The sequence below is a fragment of the Narcine bancroftii genome, chromosome 14, assembly GCF_036971445.1.
Source record: "Narcine bancroftii isolate sNarBan1 chromosome 14, sNarBan1.hap1, whole genome shotgun sequence".
Taxonomy (NCBI): domain Eukaryota; kingdom Metazoa; phylum Chordata; class Chondrichthyes; order Torpediniformes; family Narcinidae; genus Narcine; species Narcine bancroftii.
The window spans coordinates 36,617,911-36,644,935 of record NC_091482.1 but is presented as its reverse complement, the minus strand read 5'-3'; the positions used below and the strand labels follow the sequence as shown (position 1 = coordinate 36,644,935).

At 43.9% G+C, this 27,025-nt stretch overlaps 1 protein-coding gene and 1 long non-coding RNA gene across 5 annotated transcripts in view; one reads left to right on the top strand and one right to left on the bottom strand.

Annotated features, from left to right (window-relative positions):
* The first annotated feature begins 4,321 nt into the window (after positions 1-4,321).
* On the top strand, positions 4,322-26,458 carry LOC138749676 (uncharacterized). Of its 3 annotated transcripts, none has more exons than XR_011348821.1 (3): positions 4,322-4,500; positions 6,733-6,996; positions 26,003-26,458. It is a non-coding gene; the product is annotated as an uncharacterized lncRNA (long non-coding RNA). The 3 variants fall into 3 exon arrangements; XR_011348820.1 differs by having other exon boundaries at positions 26,000-26,458; XR_011348819.1 differs by having other exon boundaries at positions 25,826-26,458.
* Positions 9,280-27,025, bottom strand: part of LOC138749673 (cytochrome P450 2D15-like) — a 70,890-nt gene continuing 53,144 nt past the window's right edge. For both annotated transcript variants that reach the window (XM_069911393.1, XM_069911392.1), the window contains exons 5-9: positions 22,765-22,938; positions 21,988-22,129; positions 13,904-14,091; positions 12,742-12,883; positions 9,280-10,662 (exon numbers count right to left, since the gene is read on the bottom strand). In XM_069911393.1, the coding sequence (XP_069767494.1) occupies positions 10,481-10,662; positions 12,742-12,883; positions 13,904-14,091; positions 21,988-22,129; positions 22,765-22,938 (828 nt within the window). In that variant the 3' untranslated portion in view covers positions 9,280-10,480. The remainder of the gene's footprint in view (positions 10,663-12,741; positions 12,884-13,903; positions 14,092-21,987; positions 22,130-22,764; positions 22,939-27,025) is intronic.

The window sequence follows — 27,025 nt, the reverse complement described above, 5'->3', positions numbered from 1 at the left end:
GGTTTTGCAGGGCTTTATGCTCAGGGTTATTGTCCTCCCCCATACCAGACTGTGATCCAACACTTTTCACAACACCTCTGTAGAACTTTGCCAGGATTCCTGGTGTCATACACCTGAGGAAGTAGAGACACTGACATATTTTCTTCATGGTGCCATTGGTGTGTTGGGTCCAGAAAATATCCTCCGATAGTGACTCCAAAGAACTTAAATTTGCTCATCCTCTTCACCTCTGATTCCCCAGTGATCACCAGATTGGACAGCTCTGGTTTTCCCTTCCTGAAGTCCACCATCAGCTAATTTGGTTTTGGTGTCGACATTGAGATATGGAGTGTTTGCCTATTCATTTGGGAAAAACACATCATTAATTTGGATAGCTGCCCCTTGAAACTGACCTGTCCAGAGCTGAGACACACCCCTCTCCACCCACCCATGGGGTGCAGAGGGGAACCTGGTGTGGGGAGTAGAGCCACACTTTAGCATTATGATTTCGGTACTTGCAGTGCACAGCTGACATTTGTAAAGAACTGCATCTGCACTACTGTGATTTATTGTTTCAGTGTATGAAATGTGTCAACCACTTTCTAGCTCTTACCCAATGGGTAGAGACAGGCCAGGACAGTAGCTCCTCTTTGCGAGTCCAGCACCACTTTACATGTGGTCTCCTCTACACCAGAGAGGGACTGGGAGATGGCTTTGTTGAGCACCTCAGCTCCATCCTCCACAATAGTGTGGATCTCCCAGTGGCCACCCATTTCAGTTCCCCATCCCATTCCATTGCTGACATGGTCTCGTGTACTGCCAGACTGAGACCACCCGCAAATTGGAGGAACAACCCCTCATCTTCTGACTGGGGCCCCTCCAACTGGATGGGCATTGATATCAATCTCTGGCTTTCGTTAACACCAACACCACCCCCTCCCCCCCTCAGCTCTGTCTCTCTCCCTTTTTTCTCTGTCCATCTTCTCACAGACATAATCAATTCTCACCTTTCCCATTATCATAACCCAGTTACACCTTTTTGTTGGTCTGGTTTCCTCCCCCTTTGTTTGAATTCTGAGATATTTGGAGATTTGCTGTTTGAGGCTCTGCAGTGAACTAGGATTCACTGGTCGGGTGGCTGGCCCCGCCTCCCAGCTCTGCCCCCATCTGCTCACATTTACCTGGTTTCCCGCCTAAACATTTACCTGGTTTCCCGCCTAAACCCAGAACTCTTCTGAAGACGACTGTGAAACCTTACCCTTAGTTATAAGCTAAAAAGGGCGTTTGATCTCCCTCCAGTTGTGAGAGATTTTATTTGTGCTACAATTTTATTCGTTTATTCCCTAAACGATGGAAGTGCTACTCAAGCCAGGTATGGACCCTCTGTCCCCTGATGCAGTTGAGGAGTTCACGTACTGGCGAGACTGCTTCCATGCCTACCTGAATGTGACCTGCTCTACATATGATATTGCCATCAAGACATTGAAGGCTCAGTACCTGAAATCGCAAAACGAAGCACCTTCATCGCCAGTGGCCAGGAGAGACCATCGATGAATGCTGCTGGATCTGAGGACGGTTGCCAAGAAGTTCAGGTACAAAGCAGCTACAGGCCGCATCCGTGAGGAAGAACAGATCTAGGAAACTCTAGTCGTAGGGGTCCACTTGAGGTTCTTGAGGCAGCGACTACTTGAGTAAGAAGGACCATGTTGAACTGACCAAGCTTGAGAACAACGACCTCGAAGCCAGCCAGCTCGCTCACCCAGGTGACCCCTTCCAAGGACCGGCTGCTTCCATTACCCCAGCCCTAATGGGTGCCACTTCCTGTGTTAAGGAGCGCTTTTATCCCTGAACTTGTTGCCCAGCTAAAGATTCAGTGTGTTCCAGCTGTGGCAAGAAGGGCATTGGGAGAGGGTTTATCATGCGAGGGGAAGCAGGGGGAAGTCTGCGGTCTGCACCATTCCCAGATTAGATTCCAGCCCCAAGCCGTCTGCCCCGAATTGACTCAAACCCGCTTGCTGCGCTACTCGATGACGGAGGGTGGTGGTGAGGAAACAGCGTGAAAAGGCTCGGCGGCCATCTTGCCGCCACCCAAATTCAAATTCAGCGCCATCATCATCGGAGGAGGAAGGAGGGCGACCATCTTGCTGTGCCACAAGGTCGATGCCGTCTTATCTATGCAGGGCAGCCCAGGATGGTGGGGGCCACTCGAGTGAGGAGCATGGAGCCTCCAGGGTACTAGCCTCGATGGTCCTAGATCAGGACAGACCTTACCTGCTCAGCAACTCCATACTGATTGTGAAAGTAAACGGACATTCCACTAAATGCCTGATTGATACGGGCTCTACTGAAAGCTTCATAGACTTATGGACTGTGCAAAAATATGATCTGAAGATGTATCCTTCCAATTACTGCTTATTTCTTGTGTCTCATTTACAATCTACATGTGTTCAACAACATTGTATAGTTCATCTGTCATTTGAAGTGGGGGAATTTGATAAATTTCACTTGTATGTACTTGATGAATTGTGTGCTCTGGTGTTGTTGGGTCTGGACTTCCTGTGTCACCTTAAAAGCGTGACCTTGGAGTATTCTGGTCCCCTCTCCCCTGTAGGTTCAGAATGGAGGGCCCCTAAAATCAGAACCCACATGCAGCCTCTTCACACTAAAGATCGACCCCCACCTCACTTCTTGAATCTGTCCCCAGACTGCAAACCTATTGTTACCAAGAGCAGGAGGTATAGTGCAGAAGACCGAGATTTCATACAGTCTGAGACACAACATCTGCTCGATGAAGGTATCATCGAACCTAGCACTAGCCCATGGAGAGCGCAAGTGGTGGTGGTAAAAGGGGAAAACAAATCCAGGCTAGTAATTGACTATAACCAAACTATTAATTGGTACACACTCATGGATGCATACTCCCTCCCTCGAATTTCAGATATGGTGAATGATATTGCACAGTATCGAGTCTATTTGACCATCGACCTGAAAGCTACCTATCAACAGCTGCCAATCCGTTCTGAGGACCATCTATATACGGTATTTGAGGCTAATGGTCATCTTTATCAATTCCGGAGAGTCCCTTTCGGTATTACTAATTGGGTTTCAATCTTCCAGAGAGAGATGGACAGCTACCTTCCCCTACCTTGATAATGTAGGGGAAGACCATGACGCCAACCTCCAGAGCTTTCTCCACGTGGCGAAAGCCCTGATCCTAACATAACTCTGACAAGTGCGTTTTCAGGACTAAACATCTGGCTAGGTGGTGGAGAATGGCATCATTGGCTCCAATCCCGATAGGATGCCCCCCCCCCCCCCGTTAGCGCTCCCCATTCCCAGGACCACAAAGGCTTTGAGAAGATGCTTGAGGTTTTTCGCCCTCTCTTAAAAGCCACTAATTTCCCCCTCTCAGCTGAAGCCCATACGGCTTTTAACTACCTCCAGAGCCACATTGCAAAAGTTGCCCTGCACATGGTGGACGGGAATGTACCTTTCCAAGAGGAAAGTAATGCTTCAGATGTAGCCCTGGCCACTACCCTCAACAAGGTGGGCAGGCCGGTTGCATTTTTTTCTTGGACGTTGCAAGGCCATGAGCTCCGGAACCCATCGGTGATAAAGGAGGCTCAAGCCATTGTAGAAGCCATGAGGCATTGGAGACACTCCCTGGCTTGTAGAAGATTTATGTTCCTCACTGACCAGCGCTTAGTCACATTGATGTTCAATAATGTCAAGAGGGGAAAAATCAAAAATGACCAGATTACTAGGTGGAGGATCGAGCTCTCCACCTACAATTATGACATCGCCTATCGGCCAGGAGCCCTTAATGACTCTCCAGATGCCTTATCCAGAGGAAGCTGTGCCTCTGCACACACCAGTCAACCTCACTCTCTGCATAATGAGCTCTGCCATCCAGGGGTTAACCGTATGGCTTATTTTGTCAAGGCGCGCAATCTGCCCTACTCCATGGAAGATGTCAGGGAAATTACCAGGTCTTGCCAGGTCTGCATGGAGTGCAAGCCGCACTTCTACCGTCCCGCAAAGGCGCACCTAATCAAGTCATCCAGGCCCTTCAAACAGCTCAGTGTCAATTTTAAGGGACCTTTTCCCTTCACGAACAGGGACAGTCTCTTCCTCTCTATCATTGATGAGTACTCCCGCTTCCCGTTCACCATCCCATGTCCAGACACGTCCACTTCTTCAGTCATCGAGGCCCTAGACACCATTTTTGCCTTGGTTGGGTATCATAATGACTGAGGCTTATCTATTATGAGTGATGAGCTACATCAGTACCTGCTGGCAAGGGGCATCGCATCCAGCAGGACTACGAGCTAAATTCCCTGGAGGTGATGGGCAGGTTGAAAAGGAGAACGCCACGGTTTGGCAGGCTGTCAAATTGGCCCTAAAGTCAAAAGGCCTTCCAGACTCAGCCAGGTGTTTCCCTGTGACACACACATGCAAGCACTGATGTCTCCAGAGTAACCGGTTTGGCCATTTCCCCTTTCACTGGAGCAGGATGCCCAGGTAAGTTTTACCAGGTTCCCTGACCACCTCTGAGGTAGGTCAGGGACCCAGTTGGTTCTGTCCAGGTTAATCCATTGGATCCTTTCAAATCGCCTTGTAACTGGGTCACTAACCGGGCAAATTGCCGGGTTAACCCCATTTTACATGGCAGTTTGAAAGGCCCTAATGAGCACTAATCCCTTTCTAGCCCCTCCTGCCACCATAAATGTCAACTGCACCAAAGAACCACCAGCCGCTCTCAATGTGCAGAGAGGCTGCCACCTGCTGGACATTCTACCACATTACAGGAGACCAGAGTGAGAAGCCCTGGCCAATGCATAAAAGTGCATCAGCCCCCTCCCCGCTGCCCGATAGATCCCCTCCCCGCTGCCCGACAGGCCCCCTCCCCGCTGCCCGACAGGCCCCCTCCCCGCTGCCCGACAGACCCCCTCCCCGCTGCCCGACAGACCCCCTCCCCGCTGCCCAACAGACCCCCTCCCTGCTGCCTGACAGACCATGCCTTGCTAGGGAGGGGAGGTTGGCGGTACATTGTGTAGGGCTGGCCGGTGGAGGACTTTGGGGCAGGGGCGACCTACGGGGCACTTTGGGGCAGGGGCGGCCGGTGGGGGACGTCGGGGCAGGGGCAGCAGGGAGGGGGACTGTCAGGCAGCGGGGAGGGGTCTGTCAGGTCATGTGGTGGGGGGCTGTCAGGCAGCAGGGAGTTGGGTCTCCTGCTGATAGTGTCAACAGCCTGCCCCTTAGCATTTCAGGCCTGAGCCCATGGTCAAGGTAGAGCAAAAAACAGACTGACACCTGATGAAAAACAAGGTGGGGGTGGGGGTGGGGGTGGGGGTGGGGGTGGGGGGTGGTGAAGGAGATGAGAGGAAGGAGCAGGATGAGGAGTACAGGCCAACAGGAAAGAGGTGGATACATAGGGGAGAGCAGAGAGAAACCAGCTGAGGCATAACAGGGGAGCGGGGTATTCTTTCCATACAAGTCGATGTTTACCCAGGCATGGATGGGGAGCTGATGGTAGGTTGACTTCAGGTCAATGGTGGAGAAAACCCTGTACTGAGCTATCTTGTGACTATGTTGGTGATGCAGAGCAGTGGGTAGGTGTCCAGATGGATGTACTGGTTGATGGTCTGACTATAGTTGATAACCATCCTTGGTTTGCTGCCCCCTTTTATGACAAGGTCCTGGGCTCTCCAGGTCCTTCTGCCAGAAGCCATCTCATCTTGGCCTTGATAAAGGTCCTGTCGATTGCATAGTAGCGCCTGCACTTAGCCGCTATGGGTTTACAGTCTGGTGTCAGGTAGTTGAAGAGAGATAGAGAGGGCACCTGTAGGGTGGAGAGCCTGCAGGTAGACTGGGGGCGGTCTCTGTACTTTTTGCTGTGGATGTTGAGTGGGGGAAGTGGGCTAGCGAAGGTAAGGTTGAGGCTATGGAGGTGACACTGGATGTCTAGTCCCAGGATAACCGGGTCACAGGCCAGGAGCCCGAACCCTTGATATGTTTCTATTCCCACTGTCAAGTTCATTGAGTAGCTTCCTAGTGCCATGATGGAGTGGTCCTGGGCCACAAAGGCCATGGCAAAGTTCACTGAATACACTTTGAGAGCCAGCATCTGGATCATGTTTGGGTTCACGAAGCTCTCAGTACTACCGGTATCAAATAGGCATTTTATTACCTTCCTGTTGACAGCGATGCCCATCATTGAGTGCCCGAGTCCATGGGGGATGTCTTCCATTAGCGTGGTGGATGCTAGGACCGCCCATGGGTCTAAGTCACTGCTTCCAGTTGACTGTGGAAAGTAGCGGATGGTGGATGTCTTTTGGACCATAGGGTGCGACGAGTGCACGGTTTCATATGTGCTCGAGCTGAGCATGTCATCTGGTTGGCGAGGCGGGCATGCCGGGTTCAGAGTGGGTGGAGGTTGGAAGGCCTAGCACATAGCGTCAGCGTGATTCAGCAGTCTGGCTGGAAGTGACATGGTTGGTGTGGGCGGAAGTAATGGGTGGAGCAATGGTGCTTGCCCGCTACTCGCACGTGGGGGTGCCCAGAGGGTCGAGGGGAGCTCCTAGTTGGTTGTGGAGGACTGCAACACTTCCGGCAGGTTTGGAGAGGCACACCTTGGCAAAGTGGCCCTTCATACTGCAATGGGAACACCTCGTGGGGTAGTTCTTCTGGGAGTGCTTGGCTGACTCACTCTGGGCCCGGCAGACTGTGTTGGTGATTGTTTCTTTTCTTTAGGGCCCCTCAGTAACTTGGCATTGGCCAGGCCAGAGGAGGGGAGAGGCAAGTTTTGAAGGTCTCTACGTGGCATACTGCAGCCTCCAGGGACCAGACCACCTTCATGATCCTCGAGGGGAGCATTATTCTCCTCCAGCAGCCTCTGACGGGTTGCTCTCAATTGCAGTCTTCGCACGCTTGCATCTCAGATGAGTCATTCCACCTCCCCAGCAGTCACCCCAACTTCGATCGTGAACGGGCGCGCTGATTCTCACAGCACCCCAGGTAAGCATCTGCTATCTCATCCAGCTGCTGTACCCTGATGTTGAGCAGGTACCGAGCATAGCACCATGGGCCGATACATGTTCTCCAGGATAGTCATCGCTAGTTTGAACTCTGTTCAGTCTCGAATAGCCTGGAAAGCACACCCATGAGTTTCTTTTGATTAGTGTTGATGTCTGTGTGTGGATGATCGCCTCGATCGCATGCTTCCAAATCTCAAAGTACGTTGGAGCATCTGGGTGTTGAGAGTTGATATCCAGCCTCTCGATAGTCTTTAAATTTTAAGCAATTAAATTGTGAGCACTGCTGTGTGAAGAATTCAGGCACAAAGTGCATAAACAGTACAAACAGGCTTTAATCTGCTTAAACTTGTACACACACACGGTCTCTGTACCTTCCTGGCTCCACGTGCTTGACTGAATACCAAAGCGGCAGGCTTGAGTCTTAGATGAGCCAGTGATTGACGGTGGGGCCAGCCTCCCAGATTGCCTACCTGTAGGTACAGTGGTTGCCCCCTGCAGTCGGTTGGTGAGAGTGCAGCCAGTGTAATGGTTGTATCACCACATGCAGGACAAATGAGGTCCAGCTATGGCCCTTCTAGCATGCAGTGACATAGAGGCCATGATTCAAAGGGGGAACACATAAAAGTTTATCTCGGCAATGTATTTCTTGCTCCAAGAGGAAGGACCTAAACCAGGCCTTCATAAGTCAAGACAGAGGTGAGAGTCGGACCAGGAATAATGATTGATGAACGGTGCTGGTTCGACTTAGGTTGAGTCAGCATGACTGCAATTATTAATACGCAGTACAGGCTGGGGCAGTACAACTTTCTGCACCACCTGTATCTGACACCACAACAAATGAACAGGTCTAAATCAGAACTGTCAGACAAATGCTTTAGAGATGGCATTAGGTGTTTTTAAGCTGCAGCACCTGTGACCCAGGTGCGATTAGTGGGGCAAAGGTGCCTCCAGCACCTTTTAAACTGAGGGGAGATGGCCCCAGTAAATCGCCAACCCAGCCATTTAAGGGGGATCCTGCCCCCGCAATGATGCATCACGCAAACTAGTCTTCCGGGTCCCCCCCCCACCAGCTGTTAGTCACCCTCCCACCATCAGTCGTGCTCCCCCTGCCCCTGCGGCCTGCCTATTGTGGCACCCATTGTAGTCAATGCTGACTACACTGATAATGTTGATAACTTTAAGTTTTGAAAATTATAAATAAAATATGCAACAAAAAAAAGGATTCCATGCATGAACAAAAGCAAAGCAGTCATGTTGCAGGACTAAGAAAGTTTGGTTAGGGTGCACTTAGAATACTCCGTACAATACTCTGGTCACCCCATTACAGGAAGAAGGGAAAGGGTACAAAAGAGGATTAGAGTTTGTGTCATGGGGAGAAGTTGGATAAACTTGGATTGTTTGGTGTGCAGGAAGCTGGAAGCAACATGAAGTTTATAAAATCGGACAGAACCTTTATCCAAAGGTAAAAGCATCACACACAGTGTTTAAAGTGAGGCAGAGCAGTTTTCTTTAAAACAAAGAATGGAAGGTGCTTGGAATAGACACCAGGAATAATGGTGGAAGCAGATACCATGGTGGTGTTTAAGAAGCTTTTAGATAGACAGCAGAATCACAAACACCAATGAGGAAGCATACAGGAGGGAGAGAGATCAGCTCATTGAGTGATGTAACGACATCAACTTTGCACTCAATGTCAGCAAAACCAAGGAGATGATTGTGAACTTCAGGAGGAAGTCAGGGGAACATGACACAGTCCTCATCGAGGGCTCAATCATGGAGAGCGTCAAGAATTTCAAATTCCTGGGTGTCAACATCTCCGAGGATCTGTCCTGGAGTCTCCATGTTGATGTAATCACAAAGAAGGCTCACCAGCGGCTATACTTTGTGAGGCATTGGAAGAGATTTGATATGTCACTGAAACTCTCAAATTTCTACAGGTGTACTGTGGAGAGCATTATGGCTGGTTGCATCACTGCCTGGTATGGAGATACCAACTCTCAGAACAAGAATAAACTCCAGAGGGTTATTAACTTGGCCTGCCACATCACATTCACTTCATCGAGGGCATCTACATGAGACGGTGTCTTAAAATAGCAGCGTCTATCCTCAAAGACACCCACCACCCAGGCCCTCTTCACTCTGCTACCATCGGGAAAAAGATACAGGAGCCTAAAGACGAGCCCTCAGCGGCACAAGAACAGCTTCTTCCCCGCTGCCAGATTCAGATTCCTGAATAATCAATGAACCAAAGGCACTGCCTGACTTTTCGTGCACTATTATTTTTATTTTTAATTTATAGTAATGTTGTAAGATGGTTATAATATGAATGTTTACACTGTGACGCTTCCGCAAAACATCGAATTTCATGACTTGTTCATGACAATAAATTCTGATTCTGATTATGAAGGGAGTTTGAAGATATGGATCAAATGCACACAACATTTTAGTTTGATTTGACATCATATTCCAAAAAAGTGCATATCCTACTTCAAATGGATACCTCGAAACAGGAATTACATAAATCTAGACAAAGGTGGGATGCAGATTTGGGAATACAAAGATGGAAAAAGCTGGTCCGACATGTAACACAAGGTATAGATTGGGCCAATACCATTTTTTTTGCATCAACTATATCTTACGCCACAAAAATTACTCAAATTAAAATCAGAAACATCAGATCAATGTTTTAGATGCAATGGAGAAGCAGGAACCTTTTAGCATTCAGCCTGGTCATGTTCCAAGGTGAGGCCTTTCTAGGAAAACTTGGGAAATCTTCTAGAACAAATCACTAAGATTTGATATCTACAGATACCGGAATTGTTTATATTGGGAAATACAGCAGACCTGAAATGAGACTGTCGAAACACCAGTTAGAATTTGTGAAGATCGCATTGGCGGTGGCCAGGAAGTGTATAGTAATGACCTGGAAATCTGATTCCCATCTAGTATGACCTGTTGGAAAGTGGAAATATATGCGTACTTACCTGGAGAAATTTACTTATAACTTTAGGAAAAAATACAATGTTTTTAAGAATCTGGAGTCCATGCTTTCAACACGTGGGTGTAGATTTCAATGATGACCCCTCTCCACCCCTACCCTCGGCCCCTGCATCCAGGAACTGCCTGGGATTCTGGGTAAGTCAGGTTATTTGTCCCTTGGCAGGAGATTGATGGATCCAATAAAACCTTTTTCTTTCTCTTTTTTTTCTTTGTTTGTCTCTTTTTCTTTTCTCTTTAATTCTCTCCTTTTTTCCCCTGGGTGGGTAGGGTTAGGGTTTGTTCTTTTTCTTTTCTTATTCAAAATCAACATTGAATGATAAAATTATGTTTCTTTTATGTAATTGATGAATTTCATGTTTTTATGTGGATTTGAAAATGTAAATAAAATAATCAAAAAAATCATGATCGACACAGACACATCGGCTGAGGGGCCCGTCCTGTTCTGTGCTGTTCTATGATGCATCTTATCTGGCCTTAACACAGAGACGGTAAGGGAGCGGACAGAGGGTGATTCCCAACTTCGCCTCCTTGTAGCTTGGCCTGGGCTCATTTTCCGGGAGCATGAACGTAAAGCGTTGGAGCAGGGTCGTGAAGAAGAGGAAGAGCTCCATCTTTGCCAGCTGCTCCCCCAGACACACACGGTGACCTGTAGGGAGAGGTACAAGTGTGGTTAGTGTCCTGGCACAGGGAGAGATGGTCCCCAACTGAACACCAGTGGGCTCCCACGTAGTGCTGTACCACTGTTGTGCGAGCAGGAACTGAAGCCTTGAATTACATGGAGCAAAGTTGCCAATTCCCACGCTTGATGAGGAATTCCCCAAACCTGATCCTCAGTATAAATGGCAGGACGTCTGTGGTGCTGCAGCAGGTCATGTGATATCCTCAAGCTTGGACGCAGCAATGTGAGAACACCGCCACAACACTGGGATGTTTACTCCCATCATCTCTCAACGTTAAAGGGAGAATGAAAAATTCCCTTGATTGCCTTAAACGAAAATTAAAATAAAAGCAGAAAATGCTGGAAACTCAGTAGGTCAGAAAGCGTCTGCGGAGAGAGAAATAGTTCATGTTTCAGATCTTGCATCAAAACTGAGAATGACAGAATGCGGATATTTATGCCTTAAATTCAGCTTAGACTTACAACACCATACCATGAGGAGAGGGATCCTTGAACTTCCCAACACTCATTCTAAAACCCAACAGGACCCCATCTTTTCTAAGTGACTATTCTAACCACTCACATCTGTGCCCTTGTTGTGTTTGGGAAGTATCAGGTTCGGTGGGTTCACAGAGACACAAGTCTGGAGACAAGTGTTATAATCAAAAGTAACTTTATTGAACACATGAGACAAACAGGGGAAGATTTCAAACAATAATTAATTACTTAATGGGGCAGCACAGTTGGTGTAGCGGTTAGTGCAATGCCTTTACAATGCCAGCTATCAGGACCGGGGTTCGATCCCATGCTGTCCGTAAGGAGTTTATACAGTCTCCACATGTCTGCGTGGGTTTTCCCGGGGGGGGGGGGGGAGGTGGTCTGGTTTCCTCCTACTGTTCAAAAAATGTGCTGGGGTGTACAATTGGACAGCACGGACTCATGGGCCAAAATTTCCTGCATGTCTAAAAATAAAAAATATTATTTTATATCAGACCCAGGTTGGACTCTGATACCAGTGGCCACCTATCTTCTACATGCTCCTGCACATGTACACACTTCACAGAACAGGGATTTTCAAATCCCTGTACCAATAGGGGTGCAGCTCTCTCCAAGCACTGATCTATTGCAGTACTATGTCTCAACTTAGGTGCAGTGCACACCTTATCCTCCAGCGATGACCACAGTAGCAGCCTGGCATGGAGTGAGGTCTGGGAATTGAAGCAAGAGGCTGAGAGAAAGTAATGTGATATGCAATTATGTTTTATACTGTTCTGAGCTGAGTGTCTGGCTAATGATGACACTGAGCCATTTAAATGAGCCAACAGTAAGATGTGGACTAACGGGTGGCTGGAGACCAGTCAGTGATGCGACTTCTGAATAAGGGAGGTCACGTGAACATCCACAATCCATATATAGCTGTCCTTCACCTGCTCTACTTTTCCAATCATTTCCACGCTGCCCATCCCCCCAACCCCGATTATTATACCAAAAGCCCATTCATTGTGTTGCGGAGTCATAGAATTTCACAACACAGAAACAAGGTCTTCAGTTCAATTTATATATTGTCCACCCAAGCAAGGGCCATTTGCCTGCAGACAGAACATATCCTTCTAGACCTTTCCTATCCATGAACCCAAGTGTCTTTTGAATATTACGTGTACCCAATGCAATCACTTCCTATGGGAGTTACTTTCCACGTAACCTACCACCTTCTTTGTAAAACATGAGCCTTTCATGTCGCTCTTAAATTTTTACCCTCTCACCTTTCTACACCCTCTAGTTTTTGATTCCTAGACTGTCTATCGACTTTATCTTCATTCTGCTCAGTTATATAAACCTTTACAATACCCCCCCCCCACCCCCCTCAGCCTCTTATCCTCCAGGGAGAAAACTCCCAACCTTTACAGCCTCTCCCTGTAACATAAGCTTCCCAGTCCCACTGACAGGGAGAACTCACGGGCAACCCCAACCAGGATGTCTCCTGGCTCACTTCTTCCCTCCAAGAAGGGATGAGAAGTGGACAACCACAGCTGCCTCTTTCCACGTGAACCACGGACCCCACATTACCTGTGGAGAAGGGGATGAAGGCTTCTGGCTTCACAAAGTTCCCATCCGAGTTGAGGAAGTGTCCTGGATTAAATTCATGTGGCGTCATCCAAATGCCTTCATCGAACAAGGCTGAGGTAAGGTTTGGGATGATGGTTGTTCCCTAGAAGTCATTTAAGGAGAATGTATTTGTAACAACCATCCAGGGCAATTTCGAGTGTGAATATTGTCACGGACAATAGTTCTTGTTTCCCCCCCATTGTGATCCAATGCATTAAAGCCTCATCACAGGTCACTGGGGCCTAGCACTGCACCTTAGTTCTCTGGGCCTGTGTGTTCTTGGCTCATACGATCATAAAAATTATAGAACTGCTCCCACCATCACCCCACCTACAAACAACCCATGGAACCCACAGCTACATGTAATAAGCTGACAAGAAGATAAGAAGTTGGAGAGGTTACCTGCCCCATTAAGCCTGCTCCTCCATTCTGAGATCATGGCTGATCTGGCCATGGACTCAGCTCCCCTTACCTGCCTTTTCCACGTAACCCTTAGTCCTCCAACTATTTCAACTCTGCTCCTTCCCTGGGCACAGAATACCAGAGATACACTACACTCCTGGAAAAGCAGTTCCTCCTCTCGTCCAGCTTAAATCCACTCCCCCAAATCTTGAGGCGATGACACCGAGTTCTGGTCTCACCTATCAGTGGAAACAGCACTCCTGCCTCTATCTTGTCCACCCATAATTTTGTTTCTACAGGATCCCATCTCATCCTTTGAATTCCAGTGAGTATAGTCCCCAACAGCTCAATCTCTCCTCATAGACTAACCCTCTCATCTCTGGACTCAGCCTGGTGAACTTCCTCTGCACTGCCTCCAAGGCCAGTCTATCCTTCCTCAGAGATTTCCTTTTGGGGGTTGCTCATTGGCTGATGGTCACTCTCACTCTGCTGGAAGGGCCCAGGCTGAGAATGTCTTTACTTCCTATAGGTGCTACATTACCTGATGAGTTTCTCCAGCACATTTGTGCATCAGCATCAACCATTTGCATCTGCAGACTCTTTTGCTTAACCTAGAACAGATTCACGCTGAAGTTGAGATCAAGTTTCAAGCCTGACTTCTACTCCTACCTCTTCTGCAGGTATAGGTGGCTGCATACCCAAGATCAACTCTAGACTGTACCTTAGGGATGGTGTAACCCTTGACGGTGGTATCTTTGTACGTTTGGTGAGGCAGTGAATTTGGCACGATATTCCCTAAACGTTGGGATTCATGGATAACAGCATTCGTGAATGGCATCTCCTCACGGTCTTCCAATTTTGGGTTTCTTTCCTTCCCAATTATTCTGTCAATCTCCTCATGGACTTGGGCTGCAGGAACAAAACAAGAATTGAGTCTATATCTGGCATTTTGATTGATAATTTCTTGGACATCTTTCACGACTCCAAAGAGCCTTGTAATCAGAAAATTGCTTTGGACATGAAGGATATCAACTTGCAAACAAGAAGGTCTCACTGTCACCACAGTGCATTTGGGAATCATTCCTATTCTCCTGAGGCAGGGCCTCAGTTTGACAGCTCATTCAAATGCCACAGCGGCACTCCCACAATCAACTTGCGGAGCATTTGGAGGAGGTTCTCTGTCAAAAATAGAAGGGGGCATTTGGGATCTCAGTATGTTAAGGGGCCATTTTAAATGAGCCAGGCTGGAAAACAGGTCAACAATGGAAGGAATCTCATCACCAGAAGGCAAGTCAAAGCACTGCCATGTGGGTATGTCTACACTGGAAAGCAGGAAAACACTGGAAATCAGGTCAACATTAGAAAGAAAGTAAACACTGGAAGGCAGCTCAAATGACTGCAAGATAGTTCAACACAGGTCAGTCAATACTGGAAGGCACAACAAATCACAGGAAGGCAGGTCAACAGTAGATTGTCAGTCAAAGCTCTGGATGGTATGTCAACTTGGAAGTCAACATTGGAAGGCAGGTCAACCCATGAAGGCAAATCTAAGCACTGGAATATGGATCAAGCATAGGTGGCAGGTAAAGCACTGGGACATAGATCCAAGCAGAGGAAGGCAGGTAAAGCACTGGGACATAGGTCCAAGCAGTGGAAGGCAGGTAAACAAAGGAAGGCAGGTCAATACTGGAAAGCAGGTCCAAGCAGAGGAACGTGGGTCAAAACACTGGAAGGCCAGTCAGCACTGTCAAGCAACTAGCTAACTCTAACTCAGAGTAAATGCTGAAAAAAAAGAGTGAAAGCTCATCAAACTAACACTATTGGTACAAGGTTCCAACAGCAGTTGCAACAGCTGCATATCAAGAAGGTCCGGGATTGCTTTTTGCAATTGTCTGGGGTCAACGCCCATTCTCGGGGGAAGCAATACCGATGGCAAATTGTGCTGACATCGATGGGAACCTTCATCCAGCTCTGCAATAAATCCATAACTTGGATTGCATAATCTGACAGATCCTCTCTCCACCACTCTCTTGCTCTGAATGTCCAATCACTGAGTACATCATCATCATGTCCAGGTTCAAGATGTTCCCTGCAATGGTCTGTGGTGAAAGCCCTCTCCCTAAAAAATGCTGACTGAAAAATTGTTTAAACTTCAAACACAATTCACTTTCCTGCATTATTGCAGAATCCGTGACCATCCCATGCCAGCTGATGCCATCTCGTCGAAGTTCCAGATGGTGGCCACCTCATATTCATGATTCAGCATCGTCGTTTATATTCTTGCACAACCAACCACTCTTAGAAAACTCGAAAGGATCTATGGCGAAGACGTGCAGTTCTGTTTCTCACTTACTCAATTGGAACAGAGAACAGAGACGTCACATCTACTGAGACCCAGGTTCAATCCCAACACCCAGTGCTCTCTCTGTGGAGTTTGCACATTCTCCCCATGACCTTCCTCCAGTTGCTTTGGTTTTTCCCACATCACAAAGAAGTGTGCATTGTGAGTTTAATTAGCCTCTTTAAATTGCCCCCAGTGTGTAGGTGAGGGGCAATATCCGGGGAGGGCAGAGTTGATGAGAATGTGGGGAGAACACAGTAGAGTTAGTTTAAGTGGATGGTTTTTTTTTTTTTTTTTTTTTTAAATTTTTTATTTTTCACACCATAAATCACAATAGCCATGATATACACTTTTTCTTTTCCACACATTTACAGTGACTTTTTCTCCCTCCCCCCTCCCTCCTCCCAAGCCACCCCCCCATCCCCCCCACTCTCATCCATTTTAGTTATACAATCTAGGTTGCATTAATTCAGTTAGACAATGTTGTCATTCAACAAAAATACACCAGAAATTCTACTGAGTCCATTCTTTTCTTTTCTTCTCCTTCCATCAACTTAGGTAATGTTTGTTCCCGGTAGGTTTTCGCTATTGTATTTAATGTAAGGCTCCCATACTTGTTCGAATATTTCAATATTATTTCTTAAACTATATGTTATTTTTTCTAATGGAATACATTTATTCATTTCTATATACCATTGTTGTATTTTCAAATTATCTTCCAATTATCAGGTTGACATAATACATTTTTTTGCTACAGCTAGGGCTATCTTAACAAATCTTTTTTGTGCATCCTCCAAGTCAATTCCAAATTCTTTATTTTTTATGTTACTTAGGAGAAAGATCTCTGGATTCTTTGGTATATTGTTTTCTGTTATTTTATTTAATATCTGATTGAGATCATCCCAAAATTTTTCTACTCTCTCACATGTCCAGATTGCATGAATTGTTGTTCCCCTTTCTTTTTTACATCGAAAACATCTATCAGATACTGTTGGGTCCCATTTATTTAACTTTTGCGGTGTAATGTATAGTCTGTGTAACCAATTATATTGTATCATACGCAGCCTCGTATTTATTGTATTTCTCATCGTTCCAGAGCATAACTTCTCCCATGTTTCCTTTTTTATCTTTATATTTAAATCTTGTTCCCATTTTTGTTTAGTTTTACCATTTGTTTCCTCATTTTCCTTTTCTTGCAGTTTAATATACATATTTTTTATAAATCTTTTAACATTGTATCTGTAATCACATATTCAAGGTTACTTCCCTCTGGTAAACTCAAGTTGCTTCCTAATTTATCTTTCAAGTAGGATCTCAGTTGGTAATATGCCAGCGCTGTATCTCCCGTTATATTGTACTTATCTCTCATTTGTTCAAAGGATAAGAATCTACTTCCTGAAAAACAATTTTCTATTCTTTTAATCCCTTTTTTTTCCCATTTTCTAAAGGCAAGGTTGTCTATTGTAAAAGGGAGTAGCTTATTTTGCGTCAATATTAGTTTTGGTATTTGGTAATTTATTTTATTTCTTTCTACATGAATTTTCTTCCATATATTGAGGAGATGGTGTAATACTGGAGAAGTTCTATGTTGTACCAATTTTTCGTCCCATTTATATAATATGTGTTCAGGTATCTTTTCCCCTATTTTATCTAATTCTAGTCTCGTCCAGTCTGGTTTTTCCCTTGTTTGATAAAAATCTGATAGGTACCTTAATTGTGCGGCTCTATAATAATTTTTGAAGTTTGGCAATTGTAAGCCTCCTTGTTTATACCATTCTGTTAATTTGTCTAGTGCTATCCTCGGTTTCCCCCCTCTCCATAAAAATCTCCTTATTATTTTCTTTAACTCTTTGAAGAATTTTTCTGTCAGTTGTATTGGCAATGCCTGAAATAAGTATAGTATCCTTGGAAAAATGTTCATTTTAACACAGTTTATCCTTCCTATCAGTGTTAGCTCTTTCCAATGCTCTAAATCGTCCTGTAATTTTTTTCATTAGTGGATTGTAATTGAGTTTATATAATTGGCCTAGATTTTTGTTTATTTGCACACCTAGGTATCTTATTGCCTGCGTTTGCCATCTGAATGGGGATTCCTCCTTAAATTTTGAGAAATCCGCGTTATTCATAGGCATTGCTTCACTTTTATTTACGTTTATCTTGTATCCCGACACTTCTCCATATTCCTTCAATTTCTTATATAGTTCTTTTATTGATAGTTCTGGTTCTGTAAGTACACTATCACATCATCCGCAAACAGACTGATTTTATATTCCCTGTCTTTTATTTTTATTCCTTTTATATTATTATCTCTTCTTATCGATTCTGCTAGTGGTTCTATAGCTAGCGCAAACAATAATGGTGATAGTGGGCATCCCTGCTGCGTTGACCTGCTTAAGTTAAATTGCTTTGATACATGTCCATTTACTGTCACTTTCGCTAACGGTCCCTTATATAATGCTTTAATCCAATTAATATACTTCTCCGGTAAACTGAATTTTTGCAATACTTTGAACAAGTAATTCCATTCTACTCTGTCGAAGGCCTTCTCTGCGTCTAAAGCAACTGCTACTGCCGGTGCTTTATTTCCTTCTACTGCATGAATTAAGTTAATAAATTTACAAATATTGTCTGTTGTGCGTCTTTTTTTGATAAATCCAGTTTGGTCTAAATTTACCATTTTCGGTACCTGTTCTGCTAATCTGTTTGCTAATAGTTTAGCTATTATCTTATAATCTGTGTTTAGCAGAGATATTGGTCTATATGATGCTGGTGAGAGTGGATCTTTCCCTTGTTTTAGTATCACTGTAATTATTGCTGTTTTACATGAATCTGGTAAGTTTTGTGTCTCATCAATCTGGTTGATTACATCCAGGAGGGGCGGTATTATTAGGTCTTTAAATGTTTTGTAGAATTCTATTGGGAGTCCATCCTCTCCTGGTGTCTTATTATTTGGTAAATTTTTTATTATCTCTTGTATTTCTACTGTTCCAAATGGTTCTGTTAATTTATTTTGTTCCTCTATTTGTAGTTTTGGTAGTTCAATTTTAGTCAAAAATTCATCTATTTTCCCTTCTTTCCCTTCGTTTTCGGTTCGGTATAATTGTTCATAGAATTCTCTGAAGTTTTCCTTAATTTCTTTTGGATTATATGTAATTTGTTTGTCTTTTTTCCTTGTTGCCAATACCATTTTCTTAGTTTGCTCTGTCTTAAGCTGCCATGCTAGGATTTTGTGTGTTTTTTCCCCTAGTTCATAATATTTCTGTTTTGTCTTCATTATATTCTTCTCCACCTTATATGTTTGTAATGTTTCATATTTTATTTTTTTATCCGCCAATTCTCTTCTTTTGGTTGTATCTTCCTTTATTGCTAATTTTTTTTGTATGTTTATTATTTCCCTTTCCAACTGCTCTGTTTCCTGATTATAGTCCTTCTTCATCTTGGTTGCATAACTTATTATTTGCCCTCTAATGAATGCTTTCATTGCGTCCCATAGTATAAACTTATCTTCCACTGATTCCGTATTTACTTCAAAGTACATTTTTAATTGTTTTTCAATAAATTCTCTAAAATCCTGTCTTTTAAGTAGCATGGGGTTTAATCTCCATCTATACATTCTTGGAGGGATGTCTTCTAGCTCTATTGCCAATAACAGGGGTGAGTGGTCCGATAATAGTCTAGCTTTATATTCCGTTTTCCTAACTCTCCCTTGTATGTGGGCTGATAACAGGAATAGGTCTATCCTTGAGTATGTTTTATGTCTAGTCGAGTAGTATGAGTATTCCTTTTCTTTTGGGTTTTGTTTCCTCCATATGTCCACAAGTTTCATTTCTTGCATTGATTTAATTATAAATTTGGTTACTTTGTTCTTCCTGTTAATTTTTTTCCCCGTTTTATCCATATTTGGATCCAAATTCAGATTGAAATCCCCTCCTATTAGTATGTTCCCTTGCGTATTAGCTACCTTCAAAAAGATATCTTGCATAAACTTTTGATCTTCTTCGTTAGGTGAATATATATTAAGTAGATTCCAAAGCTCTGAATATATCTGACATTTTATCATAACATATCTCCCTGCTGGATCTATTATTTCCTCTTCTATTTTAAATGGCACATTTTTGCTAATTAATATAGCCACTCCTCTTGCTTTTGAATTATACGATGCTGCTGTTACATGTCCTACCCAATCTCTCTTTAATTTCTTGTGCTCCAATTCAGTTAAATGTGTTTCTTGGACAAATGCTATATCTATTTTTTCCTTTTTCAGTAAATTTAGTAGTTTCTTCCTTTTAATTTGGTTATGTATTCCATTAATATTTAGAGTCATATAGTTCAGCGTAGCCATTTTATATTTTGTTTATCTTCTCTTTCCGTTTTTCCATCATTACCTTTCCTCCTTTTCCATTTCTGTTTTCTTATTTTCAACTCTTTACCAGACAACATTCCTACAACATCCAACATTTTCCTTATTCTCCTATTTCTATCTTCTTTATCCCCAATCTCCCCTTCCCCTCCTGAGTTGCCCTTTATCCCTTGTCGGACAACCACATCTCCCCTCTCCATTTGGATTTGCGAATCCACTCGCAAGCGTCAACTGATTTTGCAGTGACCGCTCTTTTCCCCCCACCCAGCCCCCCCCAGAAAAGATTTCGTTTTTTATATGTCACAAAGGTCACTCTTTTAGTTCCCTCCTTATTCTCTCTATTCCATTACCTTCCCTTATTAATTCTTGTCTATACTCTCTATGTTTTCCTCTAATTACAGATACTTTCACATATGCCCATTGTCTCTATTCACTCTTATACCTCTTTACCCGCATACATATCAATCGTGGTCATTTTTACCCTCCTTACTTCATCCCTCAGTCTATTTTTGTCTTTACCCACATACATATCAATCGTTATAATTTTTGCTCTCATTACCCGTCTTCATCCCTCAGTCTATTTTTGTAATTGTTCTGCAAATTTTCGTGCTTCTTCTGGATCCGAGAATAGTCTGTTTTGTTGTCCTGGAATAAATATTTTCAATACCGCAGGATGCTTCAGTGTAAATTTATATCCTTTCTTCCATAAAATCGCTTTTGCTGCATTGAACTCTTTTCTCTTCTTTAGGAGTTCAAAGCTTATATCTGGATAAATGAAGATTTTTTGCCCTTTATACTCCAGTGGTTTGTTGCCCTCTCTTACTTTTTCCATTGTCTTCTCCAGTACCTTTTCTCTTGTAGTATATCTTAGGAATTTTACTACAATAGATCTTGGTTTTTGTTGTGGTTGTGGTTTAGGGGCCAATGCTCTATGTGCCCTTTCTATTTCCATTTCTTGCTGTAGTTCTGGACATCCTAGGGCCTTAGGGATCCATTCTTTTATAAACTCCCTCATATTCTTGCCTTCTACATCTTCCTTAAGGCCCACTATCTTTATGTTATTTCTTCTGTTATAATTTTCCATTATATCTATTTTTTGGGCTAGTAATTCTTGTGTCTCTTTAGTTTTTTTATTAGATTCCTCCAATTTCTTTTTTAAGTCTTCTACCTCCATTTCTGCTGCTATTGCCCGTTCTTCCATCTTGTCTATTTTTTTCCCCATTTCTGTTAAGGTCATATCCATTTTATTTATTTTCTTTTCTGTGTTGTTTATTCTTCTTCTTAAATCATTGAATTCCTGTGTTTGCCATTCTTTAAATGACTCCATGTATCCTCTAACAAGAGCAAGTACCTCCTTTACCTTGCCTTTCTTTTCTTCTTCTATTTCCCTGTACTCTTCCTCTTCCTCTTCTTCTTCCTCTAGGTTGACCATCTGTTGTTTCTTTGCTGCCCTTTCCTCCTCTTCTTTCTTGTTTCCATTGTCTTCTGTGGTCTCTTCTTGCTGCAGGTGTTCTGCAGCTGTCGTTGCCGGCTGTGGAGATCGACTCCCCAGCTGGTCCCCCCTCCCGTCGGTGTGTTTTTTTTCATGCGCATCGCGCATGCGCGAGGAGTCGCGCATGCGCGGTTGCGCACTTTTACTCGGCTCTGTGAGCCATTGTTGTAGTTCTCTTTCTACCGACCTGAGGTAGTGGGGTCTTCTCTCCACAGCGGGCCTCTTCGGACAGGTAAGGCCTTCACCTTTTTCCTCCGTTGTCTTCTCTTCCTCTCTTCTTTCCGTTGATTTTGATTTTTCTCCTTTTGTCTCCATCTTCTTTCCACCTTTATATTCACTTTTCTTTAACTTGTATTTCTGTGCCTTTGTATTTTCTCTTGTTTTTCCCGACTTTTCTGGAGAGGGCTGGAGTTCACCGTCCGGCCACTACTCCATCACGTGACTCCTCCGTTTAAGTGGATGGTTGATGGGTAGTTTAAACACAACGAGCCTGTTCTTGTGGTGGATGACTCCAATAGAAGATATTCTACTGACAACAACCAGGTTGAGTGAGGGAGTTTGTCTCTGATCACATGATCTAACTCAGACACAGAAATAACTGGTGCTACTTACACTGCACATCTGGATAGAGCACCATGAAGAGCAAGGCCCAGCAGAGGGTGGTGGAGCTGGTCTCAGTACCTGCTGCAAACAGGTCAAAGACAGTATTGATTATACCCGACTCCAGGAAACTTGTTGTGGGGTCGTCCTTTCTCTAAATAATTAAAATGGGAAATACATTGTGAGTGAGCACAACATGTTCTGGAGCAGAGATTTGGAGTGGGAGAGGTTTTCCCACCAAACCTGAATCAATGGGGCACTTTCCTCTGCTACAGGCTCTCCTGCCACAGTGGACTGGGTCTGGGTGGCTGCTACAAAGGGAGTGAAGGCCTCCCCCACACCTGAGCAACCAGCTCATTATAGGTTCAGCTGCTGCACTGCTTTCCTCCGGGTATCATCAGTGTTTAACACATGGCTCGTCACTTCTGGTGACTCAGCATGTGTTCAGCAGGGACCATGACAAATCACTGGCCAGGTCCAGCCTCTGTGTCTCAGCCCGGGGAGAGGTGGGGCAGGGAGATAGGTTGAAGCAAGATCAAACAAAATACCCAAGACTGATCATCATTTCACCATCCCAGCCCACACTTAACAGCAGGTTGCCCACAAACATTCAATGCCACTGGACTTTGGAACTTGCAATAAAAATCAGGAAATACTGCAGCTGCAGAAAATCTGAAATAAAAACACAATTCGCTGGATATACTGAACATATCAGTTCATCAGCTCAGAGGGAAACAGAGTAAAAGTCAAAGACCCTTATCATAAACTTGCAACCTTCCCATTACATACCTTCTTCTGCTCTGTGAGGAAGGCATCGATGAAATCCCTGGGCTCGTTTTCGTTCAATGATTCTTTATGCTCCGCGACTTCTTCTTGTAAAAAGTGAATGGCTTTGTCTTGATTTTTAAATATTTTATGGTGTGGACCAGGGAAATGATAAAGAAATGGGAAAGTATTCAGCAACTGGAAAACAAAGTTTGAAGCAAGGTGTTTGAGACAAGAAATTCTGAAAATGCTGGGGCTCTAGTCTGAAATATTTCTGACCATATTTTTTTCTGGATTTGCTTAAAATTCACGCATTGCACATATTGAAAATAGAGAGAAATCCACAATTTCTTGGGCCCTCCCAGAGACCGCCCACGTGTTTTACTGGAACTGTCAACACTAATGCAAGGGAAACAAGGGGTTAATCACACAGAGCATCTGCATGTAACAAATGACGGCATTATGTGCAGTAGGTGGGGCTGTTGAGCAATAAAAAGAATGAACAATGATTAATCTGGCAAATTAAAGCGATTAATCAGGGTGGTGAATCTGTGGAATTCATTGCCACAGAGGGCAGTAGAGGCAGGTTCATTAAATATATTTAAGAGGGATTTCTTCAGTATAAGGGTATTAAAGGTTACGGAGAGAAGGTGGGGTCAGGGTACTGAACTTCAAGATCAGCCATGATCTCGTTGAATGGCGGAGCAGGCTCGAAGGGTCGAATTACCTACTCCTGCTCCTATCTTCTATGTTTATATGTGAAACAGAAACTGAACACCAGAAATCTGAATGTTTCAGTGGAAAACTGTTATGTTGCAGTTCCTCGCAGCCTTACCAAACCTCCAACTCCTTTTATTTTGAAAATTTTATCTTTAAAATTTTTCCAAAAACATAGTATCACATCTGGAAAAAATTCTTTTTATCGTATTGACACTTTCTTTTAGTATAATTCAGTTCTCAGATACAAACACGATGACAGCTGATTTACAATTTCCTTCCCTCCCCCCAGAACGTTGAAGATTAAACAACAACTAAAACAATTAAACAGAAAACGTCAGCGCCAGTCTCTCGAATCGACTTCTTCTCCTTGAGGGGTTTCACTGATGTTGCCTTTATGCATTTTGTTTGCTTCTTTGAACTGTGGCCTGTTATTATAGTTGTGCACCAAAGTGCTCGACATAAGGTTGCCATATTTTGGCAAAAATATCGTATTTATTTCTTAAATTTCTCCATGGGCACACAGTTGTGCATCTCTGTGATCCATCAAGAGTGGGGGGGGGGGGTGATTGCAATGCATTTTTCTTTGCTACTGACAGGCCAATATCTACAAATTTAATTTAGAATTTAGTTAATGTTCTGCCCATGCCCTCAGGCACTCTTATTTGCATTCCTTCCAATCTTGTCTTGTGTGCTTTGCTTTGCATCACCTCTGAGTGTGAGAATCATAAAATCAAAGAAAATAGGTGCAGCCCTTTGAACCTGTGACAGATTATGTGTTTGCATTGTATTTTTTTGGGAGTTAAATTGGGGCAGGTTTTTTTTTTAAAGAGGTCACATACAAATACTTTAAAACAGATCTTTAAAATACTGGACCTCTACTCATGCAAGACATGTCAACCCCAGAGCCTTTGCAAAATATTTGAAGAAAGCCCAAGAGACTTCACTAATGGATTTTTGTTTACAAAAGGGCAACAGATGAAAGAACTTGTCAGAGCCACAGACTGTCTGGAGGGGAACTTGCTGTTCTAAGAGGGTCCTGTGGTTTTGCAAGCAGAGTGAGTAAAACAGGCTTTCTCTCTGAGAGAGAGAGATCAGTTCTACAGTGTTACAGTTAGCAGCAGCAGCTGGGACTGGAACAGGACAAGCTGGCAAGCTTGTGGAAACCCCATTTGGAAGACAGGTTGTGAGTGCTTAGTTCAGCCTGGTCAAAGCCCTTGTGGTTCATGCAAGAGGAGAGGACTGGCTGTCTAATGTTTCACTTGAAATAAGAGAAACAAAAAGGAACTCTGTGGTGATGTAAAAGAAAGAGGTTATAATCTGGAGAACCCTGAGGAGGCAAGTTTCTTCGGCAAGAATCTGAAGTTGCTGATTAAAAAGGAATCAGTTGTAGATGTCCAGCGAACAACAAATCTCTCTGAAAACTGACAAGAATCTTCCTGAATGGTAACCATTTACCTTTCAAGCACCAAAGCCTGGTGAACTTTATACGTGTTAAAGTCTGTGCACAGTATAAGAAATCCCTGCAATTAGTGAACTTGGAGGAATGAGAAGTGAGATTGGACTGTGAATCAAAGAACTTTTCTGAACTTACACACACATTACATACACATGCGCTTGGAATTTGAAGAGGGTTAAGTTAGGTAAATTAAGTCAATAGTAATAAGGTAAAGTTTGATTCTGGTTTCATGTTTAAAGATACTTAAAAGCAACTTTTGTTGAAGTAACTATTTGTCTTGGTGAATATCTATTGCTGTTGGGTTTTGGGGACCTCTGGGCTCATAACAAACCAGCATTCAACACAATCATGGTTGATCATACAATTTCTGTAGTTTTCCAGATTTTTCACCATGCGCCTTGATCATGTCAGCATTAAAGTTAGTGCCCAACTCCCTTTTGAATATACCTCAGCAACTTTCTGTGGCAAGCTCAAAACTCTCATCTCAATCCTAAATGCCTTCCCCCTTATCCTTGTACTTGTGACCCCTTGTTCAGAACTTCTCCAACAGTGGGAACATTCTTCCTCCAACTAACCTGTCCTGTCAGAATTTGCTTTCACTCTCCCAAATTCCAATGGGTATAACTCTTGAATATCCAGTCTTTCTTCATATGTCAACCCCATCATCCCACGATTTGCTCTGGTGAAATTTCACTGTGCCCCTTCAATATCAGATGAGGAGACCAAAAGTGCACAAAACCACAGGCCTTTTAAACTCAATGTAATGCTTATACATGAAGAATATTTTTTCTTGCCTTCTATTCTTCAGGGGGAGAACATTGAGAAGCCCAAGGAGCGAGGAAAGAGCTGGGGAGAAGGGTGGGAAATTGATTGCCCTAGTTTTCTACTTGCTTTTTTCATTTGTTTCAGGTTTCTGTGGTGAGACAACTGGGGCCAGGATGGATCACACATTCTGGTTTTGATGAAATTCTGACTCTGCTCGTCTTTCCTCAGATGCCGCCTGTTCTGTTGAGTAGTTCTAGCCCGTTGAATATTGCAGATATTTGGCACCTGAGACCTCTTTATTTGCTTTTCCCTGACCAGCAGAAAATGCCTGATAAACTTGGACCATCAACCATGGGGGGAATCCCCAGGAAGATCAGTGTGGCTCAGTATTACATCAACACAACAATTTGTGACGAACTGGAGATTTAACAAAGGCGATAAACATGTAAAACGTTGCTAACTGAAGCAAAAGAATCCAGGTACTTGAAATCTGTACTGAAAACAGAAGATGATAGAAATACTCAGTTACATAGGCAGCATTAGAGTTGACATTTTTGGACTGGAAAAGTGACAAAATCAGTGTGTTTTATAAAGAGGGGAGTGGAACGATCTCAGGAAATGCCCATGGAAGGATTGAGACCAAGGTTGTCCAGGTGTCAGCATGTTTTCGGACCATTCAAGCTTCAAGTTAATGTTTATTATTCAGGGAAGAGGTTTGTTTGGCAAGTCTACGCATACATAATTACGGCAGAATAAAACCCTGTGCAGAAGGCGGAGTTAGAGTGAGAGACTGGTTCGAATGGATTTCTTTGAATGGAGTAAGGACATTATTTTACTCGTGTGAGGCTCAGCCAGTAAATGGTAACAAAATTCCAGGAAAGGTGGCTCTCGAAGGCCAACCTGAAGCAGAAAAGAGCACTGAAGAGCATCATGGATCAAGGATGCCATGGGATTGAAGCCTGGCAGCCAGGATCGACTATCTGAAGAACATCTATAAATTTTACAATTTTTAATTTAAATTTAGACATACAGCACGGTAACGGGCCATTTTGGCCCATGTCCGACCGTCCAATTTACACCCAATTAACCTACCAACCCCCATACGTTTCGAATTGTGGGAGGAAACTGAAGCCCTTGGGGAAAATCCACAGAGACATGGGGAGAATGTACAAACTCCTTACAGACAGCGAGGGATTCGAACCCCAGTCCTGATCACTGGCGCTGCAAAAGTGTTGTGCTAATCGCTACGCCAATCGTGTCACCCAAAGTTTCAGTTAAGTTTAAATTTAAATCTAGACATACAGTATGGTAACAGGCCATTTCACTCCGTGCTGCCCAATTGTT